General features: G+C 41.2%; 2 protein-coding genes and 1 long non-coding RNA gene across 4 annotated transcripts; 1 reads left to right on the top strand and 2 right to left on the bottom strand.

The window, feature by feature from the left end:
* Window positions 1-336: 336 nt before the first annotated feature.
* On the bottom strand, window positions 337-1,931 carry LOC9266458 (trihelix transcription factor ASR3). The gene is made up of 3 exons (XM_015774029.3): window positions 1,370-1,931; window positions 1,171-1,224; window positions 337-813 (listed from the first exon to the last, which is right to left on the bottom strand). The coding sequence occupies exons 1-3, from the start codon at window positions 1,929-1,931 to the stop codon at window positions 479-481; spliced, it is 951 nt and encodes a 316-aa protein (XP_015629515.1). The 3' UTR covers window positions 337-478.
* Window positions 1,916-2,566, top strand: LOC136354907 (uncharacterized). Its single transcript, XR_010738769.1, has 2 exons — window positions 1,916-2,062; window positions 2,372-2,566. It is a non-coding gene; the product is annotated as an uncharacterized lncRNA (long non-coding RNA).
* A 52-nt stretch (window positions 2,567-2,618) lies between these two features.
* On the bottom strand, window positions 2,619-12,836 carry LOC4326952 (histone-lysine N-methyltransferase, H3 lysine-9 specific SUVH4). Of its 2 annotated transcripts, none has more exons than XM_015773873.3 (15): window positions 12,707-12,836; window positions 11,809-12,260; window positions 11,123-11,206; window positions 10,919-10,973; window positions 10,658-10,767; window positions 9,849-10,028; window positions 9,279-9,377; window positions 8,100-8,198; window positions 7,303-7,352; window positions 7,002-7,090; window positions 6,479-6,641; window positions 5,976-6,081; window positions 3,551-3,733; window positions 3,094-3,321; window positions 2,619-3,007 (listed from the first exon to the last, which is right to left on the bottom strand). In XM_015773873.3, exons 2-15 carry the CDS (start codon window positions 12,238-12,240, stop codon window positions 2,894-2,896), a joined length of 1,992 nt encoding a protein of 663 aa, XP_015629359.1. In that variant the 5' UTR covers window positions 12,241-12,260; window positions 12,707-12,836; the 3' UTR covers window positions 2,619-2,893. The 2 variants fall into 2 exon arrangements, with proteins under 2 accessions (XP_015629359.1, XP_025878228.1); XM_026022443.2 differs by having other exon boundaries at window positions 12,702-12,833.
* Between the last annotated feature and the right edge of the window lie 329 nt (window positions 12,837-13,165).

Raw genomic sequence — 13,165 nt, 5'->3', positions numbered from 1 at the left:
CACTCAACCTGATTGATCCTTGTCTGTCGAGAAGCAACAAAAACAATGTCACGGATGAAAGCAAGATCGAAAATGGCAGAGTCTCAGACACAATCACCTCTCCTGAAATTCAGACTCAAGACTTCCCTTATCCTTAGCAACTTCTAACATCTGCTCTCTCATCGTTCGGACGCACGCTTTCCAAACTATTAAGATGTTTTTTTAAAAAAAATATTTTACAAATTACTTTAAATATATATTAATATATTTTAAAATATATTTTAGTTAATGTTTAATTAATCATATACTAATGAATTACTCTATTTTGCGTGCGGGTTCAAATCAGGTAGTAGCTCATACCTAGAAACCACACAATTTCATTGAAACGCAGTTCATCATGGTTAACTGAAACAGTATAATCTGTAACCTGATCTGAACCTTTAATGAGAGTATTTTACATGCTAGTATAGTAGTAGCGTATGGATTTGCGGTTGCTCAGTCAGAGCTTATCGGCGATCCGGCAGACGGCGCCGGCGAGCTTGTCGACGGCGGCGAGGAGCGCCACCCTCTGCTCCCTCTCGGCGTCCCACGCCGCGCGCTGCGCCTCCAGCTGGTCGCCCAGCATCCGGTTCCCTCTCTCCAGGGCCTCGATCACCTGCCTCCCGATGCTCGTCGTCGTCGCCGTCGCCGTCGCCGTTGTCGTGCCCTCCTCCCCTCCGACGCCGGCGCCGTACGTCGCCTCGCTGTCCTTCAGGCCGCCGCCGCCGCCGCCGTCATGCTGCGACGTCGAGTTCTTGTCTGACGCCGCGCCGCCTCTCTTGGCGCTCACCGTAGCTAGAAACATAGACACCAATAATTATGAATAGGATTAGTTTAAAAAGGAGCCATTTGAATTGGATTTTAGTTTGAAAATTCCTAAAATATAATCATTATTTTAATATAGTAACGTGTCAAATATTTTTAACTTTAACAATTAATAATAAAAAAAATTCTGTCGTGTAAAAAAAACTATTATAATATGCAACACTTTTTATTTAAAATATCTTACTTTTATATGTATTATGGTTAAAGTAGTATTTTGGAAATCATGTCAGAGTTGAAAAATGTTTATATTTTAGAAACGGAGGTAGTACATGATTGGTCTATGAACATGATAAAATTTGATGGACAAAAATGCGTGCAAAATGACACCTGGATCAGAGCATTCCTGTTGAGATGAAGCAGTAGGTGGCACGTACTTCCTCGCTGCGTACAAGACAGTGCAAGCCAAACGTATCAACTACCGTATATACACGCAGATAATACGTACAATACGTAGTGTGAAGTGTACAAATGTACGCATTCTTTTTGTAGAAAAATACAAATGGACAAGTGGGGGTGGTGTTCTGACCTGATATGGGCATGACCATGAGCGGCGGCGGCGGCAGCTCGTCGGCGTCCACGCCGTCGCCGTCGGCGAGGTCCTCGCCGAAGTCTGACGGCGGCGCGGCGCCGTGGCCGCCGACGAGCGCGTCGTAGACCTCCCGGTCGAACGACGACGGCAGCTGCCTCGCGCGCCGCTGCTCGCCGCGCATGTCCCAGAACGACTCGAGCCGCGGCGGCGGCGGCGCCTCCCCTTCGCCTTCGCCGGCGGCGACAGCGTTGTCACCGGCGCCGGAGACGACGGCGGCGAGGTTCTTCTCCCAGGCGACGATCTTCTTGAGGTCCCAGGAGAGGTTGCCCCAGCGCTTGCGGCACTGCATGGGCCCGCGCTCGACGCCGTGGCGGCGGCAGTAGGTCGACACCGCCGCCCACTTGAGCCTCACCGGCTGCGGCGACCGCCGCCCGCGGTGCTCCATGGCGCGCCTCGCCTGGAGCAGCACCAGCGTCTCGTGCCGCGTCCACCGCGGCAGCCGCGACCGCGGCGTGCCGGCGCCCGCCGCCGGCGAGGTCGCGTTGGCGGCGCCCGACATTGCTGCTGCTGCTGCTGCCTCCCGGAACTCGATCGATCGAGAGGGATCCACCAAGCTGGGATTTATCTGCGGCCATCGCCGCCATTAAATCGGGAATCAAAGCTTGCAATTTTGGCATCCAGCAGAAACAGGCAAGAAATTAATCTCATCATACTCATCTCTTTTTATCTCATCCAACTAAGAGGCCATAGAAAATCAGTGTCATTCTACTGGCGAATCATAACTACGGCAAAGAAAATTAGCAAGAAGTTAATCTAGTACAGCTAATGTCGTCTCATAACAAGCATGTTCATTAGGCCAAATAATCATGTCATACCACTAACCATGTCAATCAATAGGACATAAATAGCATTGCACATGACAGGCTGACAATGTATAGCAGCAACCAGCAATGTTCTTGAATCTTTACTTCTTACCATTTTCTTCTTGAGCATTTCCAGCTCTGCTAGTATTGGGCATTGGCATTGCAAATGAAGCAAGCAGCAACACGGCAGAGACCAAATACAATACAAATCCAAGATGCTCATTGCGATATCAAGAAATTTAAGGTACGCAGGAAATGCACCGGATGCAACTTACATCAACAATTGCATTGTACCGATTCGAACAAGAACATAAATATGTCCAGGAAGAAACACATTGTCGCATGAACATCACAAGCATGGAGCAGGAAGAAGAACAAGTAAATGGCCATGAGGGTTAAATCAGCACTTAGATATATAGGTTAATTGTTTATAAGATATCATAGCATGTTCTCTACACAAAAATAGAATGCTATTCTTTTGCTAAATATCATAGCATCTCCAACATGACCTCTACAAAAAAATCAGAATGCTCATCTTCTGCAAAATATCATAGTGTTTCCAGCATGCCATTTACACGCCTGGCACTGAATACATATACTACTATATATTATAGTTTAGAGTGGTTCATATTCCAAATAGATGCAAACAGGTGCAGATCTAATAAAGTCGCTTCCGGCAGTACGGTGCACCACAGAAGCAAGGCAGCTTGACAATATTTCCATCAGGCCCAACAACACTGTCCAAGACATAGCCATAATCATATGAAAGCTCCTGCAATGCAATGGTGGTCACTGGTCAGGACAAAACATATAAATAGCTGTAACTGCAGAAACCATAAGGAGCTGAAATAAGCTGACCTGAAGAGGAAGTATAGTGTCAGCAGCAAAGAGCGTCACCTTTGCCAGCTTAACATCATTATGGGAGCTCAAGACACACTGGACAAAAAGGTTAGGCTCGCAGCTGTGGTTTATAAACCTTGCAAAGTTGCCAATAGAGCCAGCATCAATGCAATACTCTGGTGCAGGTGGATCTGAATCATTCTCCGCATGAAGAGACGGCAGATGCATGTCAGAGCCAGCCCTTTTCTGCAGAAATAAAGGTAGCTGGTAGTCAGGAAATTGTGCAAAGCAGCATTTATTGATATCTCAACATGAATGAAAACATAAGTATTTACAGTACTTCACTTTGCGAAGGAGCAAAAGTTGAGCACCGAACAGTGACATTAAGGATGTCACACAATGGCAGCAAGGGATGATAGATTGCAATTGAACGATTGATTCAACATTGAGTACTGAGGAAAGAGAAAATAAGTACCTCTCTTCCATCCAGACCCTTCATAGTTTGAAGACAATCAATATCAAATATGTAATTGTTCTGCAGCAAACCATCTACTTCTTCAGTCCTCCTCAGCACACCAGTGTACTCACAGATGGGAGCCCCAGGGAGGATAGTATCCCAAGTCCTGACACCCCAGCCTTTTGAAGCTGTCTTAAATACCTGAATACAGAAGTAAAGCTTGCTAAACAACATGCAGCAAGATAGGAAATGCTAACAAGAGAATCAATCCGCTTCTAACAGAACATTAGGATCTTGTTGCGAGTTGACCCAGCCTATCGACAGTTATACTCCCTCCTGTCTTGAAAACGTGTTGATTTTTTACATCAACATGGTCCCCAACATACAACTTTGATCTCTATCTAATGCAATATATAAGAAAACTCCAGCAAAACAATAATAGTACGGAAGTGATTTTTGAGACAATTTTACATATATGACTTTCAAGAATCTAATCTAAATAGTTAAAAAAGATGCTAATGTCTAAAGTTTGACTTGAAACATATCCAAAATAACATATTTGTGTGACCAGAGGAAGTAATATTAGTTAAAAATGCAGTGGCTGCATGGAGTGAGAACTGAAGATTTTCTATTCTCTGGAAGCTTCACTCATTTTTCCATTTCTCTAACTCTGCTATATACATGTACATATGGGCCTGATGGGCCTTGACACAGACACATATATAACTCAACAAGAACTAAAAATACTAAAGAAATGTGGTGTTCAGTAGAGGGAGAATACTGATGGTATACAAGTCAGAGAAATCAACGTAGAGGAATCAGATAATCAAAAGGATGAAACTGAAACAACATGAGTTATGTTTCACAAAGAGCAAAGTGCACTGGAAGTCCTTAAACTTGTAAACATGTGTCATCTAGACGTTGCAAAATACAGATCCAAGCCCCTAAACGTGTTAAAAGTATGTAATCTAGGTCCGAAACAGTTCAATACCCCTTCAGACCGTGATCTGGTTCTTGATATGGAAGACTATGCATGTGATGTGGCAGAGAAAACAGAAGAAATTAAGAACGAGGGAGATGATGGAGGATGAGGGAGGGGAGAGAAAGGATGAGAGAGATGATCGATGAGGGAGAAAGGAGAGAGATGAGAGAGGGTCGAGGATACAGATGGCAGACACATCTGGGTCCATATCTGCTGCCACGTCAACACCGGGAGAAGTTCAGATAGTATGGCATGCTTTAACAAGTCCATGGACCTACAGTAAGTCACACCTTACAAGTTCAAGGACCATTGGTGTATTTTATTCCTCCAAAAATACTTTTGAGTTGTGTCAGCAGAATAAACCAAATTTCATGTAACAACATAGATAGAAGTACAGAATGCCTCAAAACCCATTCTCGTCCAAAATTGAGTTTATAGTTCACAACTTTGCACACAAACTTTAACTAAATAGGACAACCCACACGAGTTCAGAGTAAGCAACAAGGAATAAATGTGACAATAACATGATGAAGAAAAAAAAAGTTAAATTTCATAAACCCCATGTTTTATGGTCAAAGTTTCACAAAACCACGGGTATTATGACTTGTGGCAAATAACCACAGGTTTTATGGTGTAAAAGTTTCATAAAACCCCACCTTTATTCTAATTTCAATTGATTTCAACATATCTAAAATAATATTTTTCAAAGTAGCGAAGAGTAAACCGACAACCTTAATTAAGAAATCAATAACTAAAAGTTTCATATACATTCTACGTTTTGAAATTTTAACTAAATACTTTAGAACCACAATAGCTGGGCCTATGTGCCATTGGTCATAATGCCTGGGGTTTTATGCAACTTCAACCATAAAACGTGACGTTCGCTAAAATTTGCTCAAAAAAAAAAACTTCTTACTACCTCCTTCCCAAAAATATTGCGGGTCAAATCTCATCCTAGGTAGCAACATTTTGGAACGGAGGAAGTACAAATTTAAGGACCATTGATGTATTTTACTCCTTCGAAATTTTTTTTTTGCTATATTAGCAGATTAAATAAAATGACAGCATAGATAGAAGTACAGTATGCCTCAAAACCCATTGTTGTCTAAAACTTACTCCCTCCATCCCAAAATATAACTACTTTTAGCACTCAGGATTTGTGCTAAAATATAACAACTTCTCCACCAACATTCCCATATCAATCAATCACAATCCTCCACCATTCACTTTTTCCACCTACCTCCACTACTCAACCAATCACAACCTCTCCCTATTTAATTCTACCTATTTTTCTTAATAATCGTGTCCAACTCTAAAACTTTGTATATTCTGGAACAGAGGTAATAGTTTACAGTTCACAACTTTGCACATAAATTTTAACTCAACAGAATAACCCACACGAGTTCTAAGTAACAAGGAATGAAATGTGACAATAACAAGATGAAGCAAAAAGAAACCAACCTCCAAGCGATACTGCAGACCTTTCTGAGATGTTCTATTTACACAGTTGTTGTTGCAGCTGCAATTAGCACCACATTCAAATACAATAGCTTTGGGCTCCACCAACCTAAAGATTGACCACTAATGATCAGCTAGCAAAATGAATATGCTTGCTCTCTTATGAATGTGTACGGAGATACATGATTTTCATCATGATAACAAACCATTGCGCCTATTCCTAAATATAAGTATTTCTAGGTTGTTCAGCAAAGATCAAGGTTGAGGAGAAATTACTATTGGGCCTCATGAAAAATGGGTGGTTGGGAGTGGGAGGTTGGTTGAGGATAAGATAGGAAAACATTTGAACGATTAGTAATCGGTGGGATAAGTAGGTACTCTAGGAATGCTTATATTTGTGTACAAATTTTTAAACCTGAAATGCTTATAAATGGGGACCACTATGATTGAATAGCTTGTATGAAATATTATAGACATTAACGAAGGAATTTGGAAATGCAGTCTACCTGCCAATGTTCTTGTGTGATACATAAGGTAAATCAGAACCATTGCGCTGCGCGCATGAGCAGTTTTTGTTGTTTGCGCAATCTCCTTCACAGTCACAGCCATTACAATAAGATGGAATCTTGATGCCCTTTGGAATTTTTAGAGATTTGGAGTACACAAAACCTACAGCCATTTTCAAGGGTAAACATAAAGTAAATAAACTCAATAATTCTCAATATTTAGAATTTTGACAACCGAATATGCAGATCATGTCATACAAAAAAATGATGATGAAGTATTATCTATAGTTGCTAATAAAAATATAGAATACTTGGAAATAGGAAAAACATTTGATTAAAAACTTGGTGGGTCTTACAATAATATTTCAACCATGCATCATACTGAAATCAGAATTTAATAAAGAATCCCAAATCAGTATATTATACTATGCTAAGATGCCAAGTAATCTGGTTAAGGGAAAAAACATAAAGAGCTAATGTAAAACCAAAATATGTATAGCCAAAACACAAATATGAAACATACCAGTTGGAGGAACAGGTGGGTCATCAACCAAATTAGTAGCAGGAATAGGAAGATTCTCCTGCCCACCAGATATGTCATCACAAACCAACCTAGAAAGTAGCAAGGCACAGGTCATACAACATGATATCAGCGTCACTAAGAATGGCACACTATAAACAAAGCATGACCAAACATAGTAATCTATCTGTGTACAACAAAACATGCACAGCTCACAGTACAACAACAGCTAGCTTAGGCAGCTTGAGATGCCTTGAGATTATTCAAGGACAATGTATAAAATTTTAGAGCTTCGATCATATACCCAGGTAATTCCGAAATCGTGGTGGGAGCTTCAGCACGAGTAAATCGGACCTGCACATGTAGATATGTTATGGGGCACCAGCGGTGAAAAAAGTAACCAAACTTGTTAATAAATGCCAATCTTTTGTAATATCTCTATATATATTAGTATATATTCATGTCCTAAATTTTTTTTCGGGGTTACACATTCAAATTTCAAATACCTGGACAATCAACATTATATTCATTCATTCAGTTCAGCTATTCATCAACAGATAAAATGCAGCCAAGTGACTATTATTTTCAAAGAAGTACATCAGTGCAAGCAAATTTAAGAAAGAAAGGATACTGCTGCAACTGAGTGTTTTAAATATTTAGCCTTTTCCCGTCAAAAAAAAAGTGTAAATTTCACAAAACTACAGATACTTTGACTAAATTATCACAAAACTACAGATTTAACACTAAATTTCTCACGAAACTACAAATTTAAGGTAGAATATCGTAAAACTACAGATTTAGTAATAAAATTATCACAAAACTACAGGTTTAGTGATAATTTAATCACAAAACCTACACGTTTATAACTCAAACATAACACTAGTGCTAAGGATTTGTAGTTTTGTGATAATTTTGTTATTAAATTTGTAGTTTTGCGATACTCCACCTTAAATCTGTAGTTTTGCGATAAATTTAGTGCTAAATCTGTAGTTTTGTGATACATCACTTTAAATCTGTAGTTTTGTGATAATTTGATCAAAATATATGTAGTTTTGTGAAATTTACTCAAAAAAAAATAGCTTTAACCAAGCTCAAGCATACCTCAGAAGTTGTCAGTGATGGCTGTCCCTCAAGCCGCTTTAATTTATATTTGAAAACAACGTGCCCTTGTACTCCATTCTGCACCCAGTCATCTACAACCTATGGAACATTGGAAAATATGAACGTCAGGGATGAAGAAATGGAAAAGAAGAGGTATTGGCAAAACTATTTTTATTGTGTCCCCAATAGACTATCTTTGGATAAGGATTTAGTTAATTGAATGTATTCTTTAGCATATTTGCAATACAGGGTTGAAGAAATAATCACCGGAGGCAGTGTAAATAGTGTGTTTCAGGAAATTCATTTCTATCTCTGTATTAACAAATGGGACACCGTCAGGCATAATAAAAGGCAAGCAACTGTTTAGACAGGTAGTTTGGCAGATATCCAAGCATGCAACAGTCAGCAACACATTTGTATGAACTTATCTAGAACATCTATACTCCTTTAAATGATGCTACTGGTGGTGTCCAAGTCTGCCTCCAACACCACAAACTGACATGTGGGGCTATAAGCATAAGGTCCTCACAACACATGAATGGCCCTGGAATTGCTAATCTAGAAATTGTAAGGGGTTACAAACAAAACCTTCAAATTACTTGCCACTCACTGATGAACTATAAGCGTCCTATCTTGTATTATCCAACCATATGGCTTGTAGAAATAGATGAAGAGGATGAAAAGAGGTGATCTAGCAGTATATTTCAGTATGGCTGCCTTTAGAGATGACATTATATGCCTAATCAACTAACAATGCTATAAACATGTTTTTTTTTGCTTTTGCTTTTATCTCTTATAATATCCATTGCAATGCACAGGCCTTTAGCTAGTAACATGATATTACTTTAGTCACCCGGTGGCTTCGTACCTAGGCTATCATCCACAAACCAGGTCTTCGGGATACTATTGTGGTGGTATCGCGACATTTGGACCAGGTGGCACGGGAGGTTTTTACCGAGGCACGATCTAGTCTACGGATTGATAGCCACTAATATCTTTGTTTCATGAAGGGGGTCTAGATAGGTCTTTCTTTGTGTCTGGCTGTGTGCATCCTATGCAGAGGCTGGTAGTGGGCTCAGTTGAAATGTATCATCTTGGTGTATTTAACTGAGTTTTAATAAAGCTTCCATTATCGAAAAAAGTAACATGATATCTGAAGAGATTAAGAAAAGATACTACCTTGTACAGCCCATCATAGGTGTAGACCTTCCCAGTGTAGCTATTCTTTGATATATGTCCTCGGATAACTCTTATGGGATTGCCATTATCCTTACTGTTCTGCAATATTACCAAAACAGAGAAAGGGTCAAAATGAAACAAAGTTCAGAAGAAAAATAATGCCATTGGCATAAATACTAAGGAACAACATTTTGCAAACTGAAAGATACGAACAAATTGAAACATATTTAATAGAATGCCTTTACTCAAAGATGCAAGCAAAAATACGTCAAACAAGCCACAATCGGAATGTATTATAATCCAGCACAAAAAAAAAGCATTCTGAAAACAAGCACCGTCTATGCATATAAATCCTATATCTTCTGAAAAGGAATAGATTATCCACAATGACAGCTCATGGAAACTATGCAAATCTGAAATTTACATCTTAAATAGTTGGTATTCGTATAGTGGACAATTAATTGGCTATAATTTTTAAAAAAGGATATATCATCACTGAAATAAATGGATACCCTTCAAACAACATAAATAATTATCATACAGTAGTAAAAGAAAACCACCATAACTAACCTTCAATGCCAAATTTCCACGTTGCAGTTGTTGAGAGCCAATTTGGCGATGATTACCGAGTAAATCATTTCCTCCTTGACCAGTATAAATAATTTCATCTGCCTTATCAAGATCATCTTCATATATTCCCGACATGACAATACAAGTTGCCAGTGGGAAAGTTAGGTTTGCATACTCCTCCTGTTTAAAGGAGAATTGCTAAATTAATTAGTTCAGCAGAAAAACCCAAAGAAACAGTAACATTTATCTGTAAGCAGTTTTTATTTTTATTTTGGAACTTTGAATTTGCTATCATTTTGTTTTTATAGGAATTGAACTAATTTCTGCAGAAATCTAAGTACTATGTTCCAAAGGAGGTCTAAGAAAGTAATTAAAACCAAATGCAGCAACAAAGAACTATAAACCTGAGAGAAAGCTAAAAGAGAATGCTATGTGTGTTCTAAAAGTCAGCGCTTGGTGCTGGATAACCACCGCAATTTGGCATTAGGGGCTTGCCCTACCGTGGGAACTCTAGTGCTATTATATTTATGTTCAATTGTCTTCTTTTTCTGTCATATGCTTGCTGATTGCTAGGAAGCCCCTAGTCAAGTTGGTTCTATGCGGTGTCTAGGCACTCCTAGGCGCTAGGCTCTAGAACTGCTAACCATCCAGTGTTTAGGGCCTTCTTGAACCAATGATGCCATGTCTGAATAACAAGCTACAACGATACAACTAAGTATACTAGTGTAAGTTGTAGTTCCATTATCAGATGAACAAAATATTGTACAACATGATTTATTTTAGTTGATATGGAAATGTACAGTATTTACCTTTCCCTGATATTTCATTCCCATATAATCAATGCCATTCAGCCAATGACTATGAATGCCCAAAACAACCATCTCGGCACGAGAATAAAATTGATCCCCAACATCAACACCTGGCAAGGAAGAAGAACGACATTATATTGAAAATCCTTGCTTTAGGATACATACATATGGGGCAAACATAAAATGAGAATAGACCAGGTATCTCTAGTTCGAATCACTACACCACAAGGTTCCCTTGTTAGGAAAAGAGAATATACTAACCAGGTAGTTCCCCTATTATCTTCTCTGGATAAAGCACGGCATTGCTTTCTTGCATCTAGAATTATAACAATAGTTGTAAGTGTAACCCAAGCAAAACAGGTATGTGTTTTCTCTAAAACACCGTATGGAAGAGAGGCATTTTTGGGGATATCTGTGTATGGCAAATATCACCCAAAATTCAAAACGCAAAGAGCAACACAGCACCTTTGTAATGGCTTTCAAGTCAGGCCGCTTTGATGGACGCTTCTGGCCTTCCTGTAACACCGCTTGTGCTCTTTTCTGCTCCTCCTGAAATTCCACAAGTGCATTGTCAGATAACATACGTTCCTGCAATAATTTTTTTCACCAGATGCAATGATATCTGAATAGTTCCTATATCTGTGTAGTACTCTTTAAAGGATCTCAATGGTGGTGGAGGTGGTGAATATGCCACCACCAACCACAGCTACCATGTGGTTCTCCAAAATGCTGAGGTAGATAGATATCCCAAACCATCGAACAAGGAAAATTTATTTTAACGTAAGGCAGAAAATGATGGCAAATATACTACTCTTTTAAAGGATCTCAATAGTGGTAGGGAGTGGTGAATCCGCCACACCAATCACCAATGCCATGAGGTAGATGGGCACCCTAAACCATCTAACAAGGTAAATTTATTTCAAAGTGGGGTACAAAATGGTTACAGATACGACCTGAAGATTTTACAATAGAAATAATTTTATTTTACTAGGCTTTATATTGTTCGGTGGGTTTCTTGTTTAATTCCAGTTGCAACGCATGAGTATTCTGCTAGCCTACTGAAAAATAATGTGATTCTTCTGTGCTTTCCAAACTGGTTCTAAAATTAAAACGATTAAAATGGAGCTGAACATTCAGGTGCAAAAGATAACCTGGACAAGGTGAAGGTAATGGCTGGTGAATGCCCTCAAGGTTTCCTTCACCCGCAGTTTCGCACTCTTCCCGTTGCCAAGGACATCATCCTCGGCAGCAGGTCGTGCGAACCCGGCACAAGAAACCGGCTCCGCCGCAATTGCGGGCATCGGCTTCCCCTCCGAGGAGGGCTTCCTCTCCGAGGCTGCATCGCCCATCCTGACCGGCTTCATGGCGTGCTGCGCCACCGGCTCCTTCTTCTCCTCTTCCCGCTTCCTCTTGCCGCCGCGCCGCCGGCCAGCACTCTCCTTGGGCTCCTCCTGCTCCACGTAAGTGGGACGGCGCGTCCTGTTCAAGCACCGAACGCTGCGGCGCAGCGCAAGCGCCGCCTCCAGTGGCGGCTTCGGCACCGGCGAGACCTCCATCACGGCCACCGAATCCATCACCTCCATCCACTGGAGCTCCGCAAAATCTACCCAAACACGACAAACCAAGCTGCATCAGCCACTCTGCTCTCACCTCGCTCGTTCGGATTCCACACGCCATCGCTAACAAATTGCTCTAAACAAAATCACACGCAACAATCCGCGAGAAATGGGGGAACAATCAACACAAAACCCCACCAAAAACCCCAAAACAAAGGCTCGCACGCCAGATGAACAAAACCCCATTCCACCACCAATTTTTCGCCCCTTTTTTTGGGGGACACCAACTCTTCACCCAATCGACGCCAACACCAAAAGCAACAAAAACAACAAAAAAAAAACCCACCAAAAACCTTCCCAAAAACTCGCGCGCCAGATGAACAAAACCCCACTCTACCCCCAACTCTGCAGTCTTCACACCAAATCAACCCCAACAAAAGCGACAACCAAAACATGGCAGGGAGTACGAACGGCGCAGGATCCAGAACCTCACCGACGGCGACGATGCGGAAGGCGGCGGCGGCGGCGGCGGCCGCGCAGCAGTGTGGGAGGAGGAGGAGAAGGTGTGGAGACGAGCGAGCGAGCGAGCAGAGCAAAATAGCACGCGAGATGGCTGCGCTGCGCCTCCTCGCCTTTTGCGAGCTGAGGTTAATTACCACGCTACCCCCGGAAGTTCGCATCAATTTACGGGCACTGCCACCAGTTTGAATTTTGGGTGGGATTCACGCCGTCAGGAGATCGGACGGCTGGGAGCTCGTCATTCGAATTGCAGGCGTCGGCTGCGCCGTCCGATTGGTGTGGTGGTATTTCAAACCGGAAGTCAAATCAGCGCGCCAGTTCGCAGTGGTCAGGACGGAGGGCAATCTTCGATTTGAGATTTTTTGTTTCCCTTCGTTGTTCATGAATCATGGGGCTATTCCATAGGTAGACAGGACTCACCTTTCCTTTTTGC

Source organism: Oryza sativa, chromosome 1 (assembly GCF_034140825.1).
Source record: "Oryza sativa Japonica Group chromosome 1, ASM3414082v1".
In the NCBI taxonomy this organism is placed as follows: domain Eukaryota; kingdom Viridiplantae; phylum Streptophyta; class Magnoliopsida; order Poales; family Poaceae; genus Oryza; species Oryza sativa.
This window is presented reverse-complemented; position numbering and strand designations above follow the sequence as displayed.

Bases quoted from the DNA above. Each gene is read 5' to 3' on its own strand.
- LOC9266458 (XM_015774029.3), bottom strand. From the start codon at position 1,931: ATGTCGGGCGCCGCCAACGCGACCTCGCCGGCGGCGGGCGCCGGCACG. The intron at 1,225-1,369 runs GTCAGAACACCA...TCTTGTACGCAG, and splicing joins CATGGTCATGCCCATATCAG to CGAGGAAGTACGTGCCACCT. The intron at 814-1,170 runs GTGTCATTTTGC...CTATGTTTCTAG, and splicing joins ACAGGAATGCTCTGATCCAG to CTACGGTGAGCGCCAAGAGA.
- LOC4326952 (XM_015773873.3), bottom strand. From the start codon at position 12,240: ATGGAGGTGATGGATTCGGTGGCCGTGATGGAGGTCTCGCCGGTGCCG. The intron at 6,642-7,001 runs GTATGTTTCATA...AAATGGCTGTAG, and splicing joins CCCACCTGTTCCTCCAACTG to GTTTTGTGTACTCCAAATCT. The intron at 3,008-3,093 runs GTCAGCTTATTT...ATTGCATTGCAG, and splicing joins ACACTATACTTCCTCTTCAG to GAGCTTTCATATGATTATGG.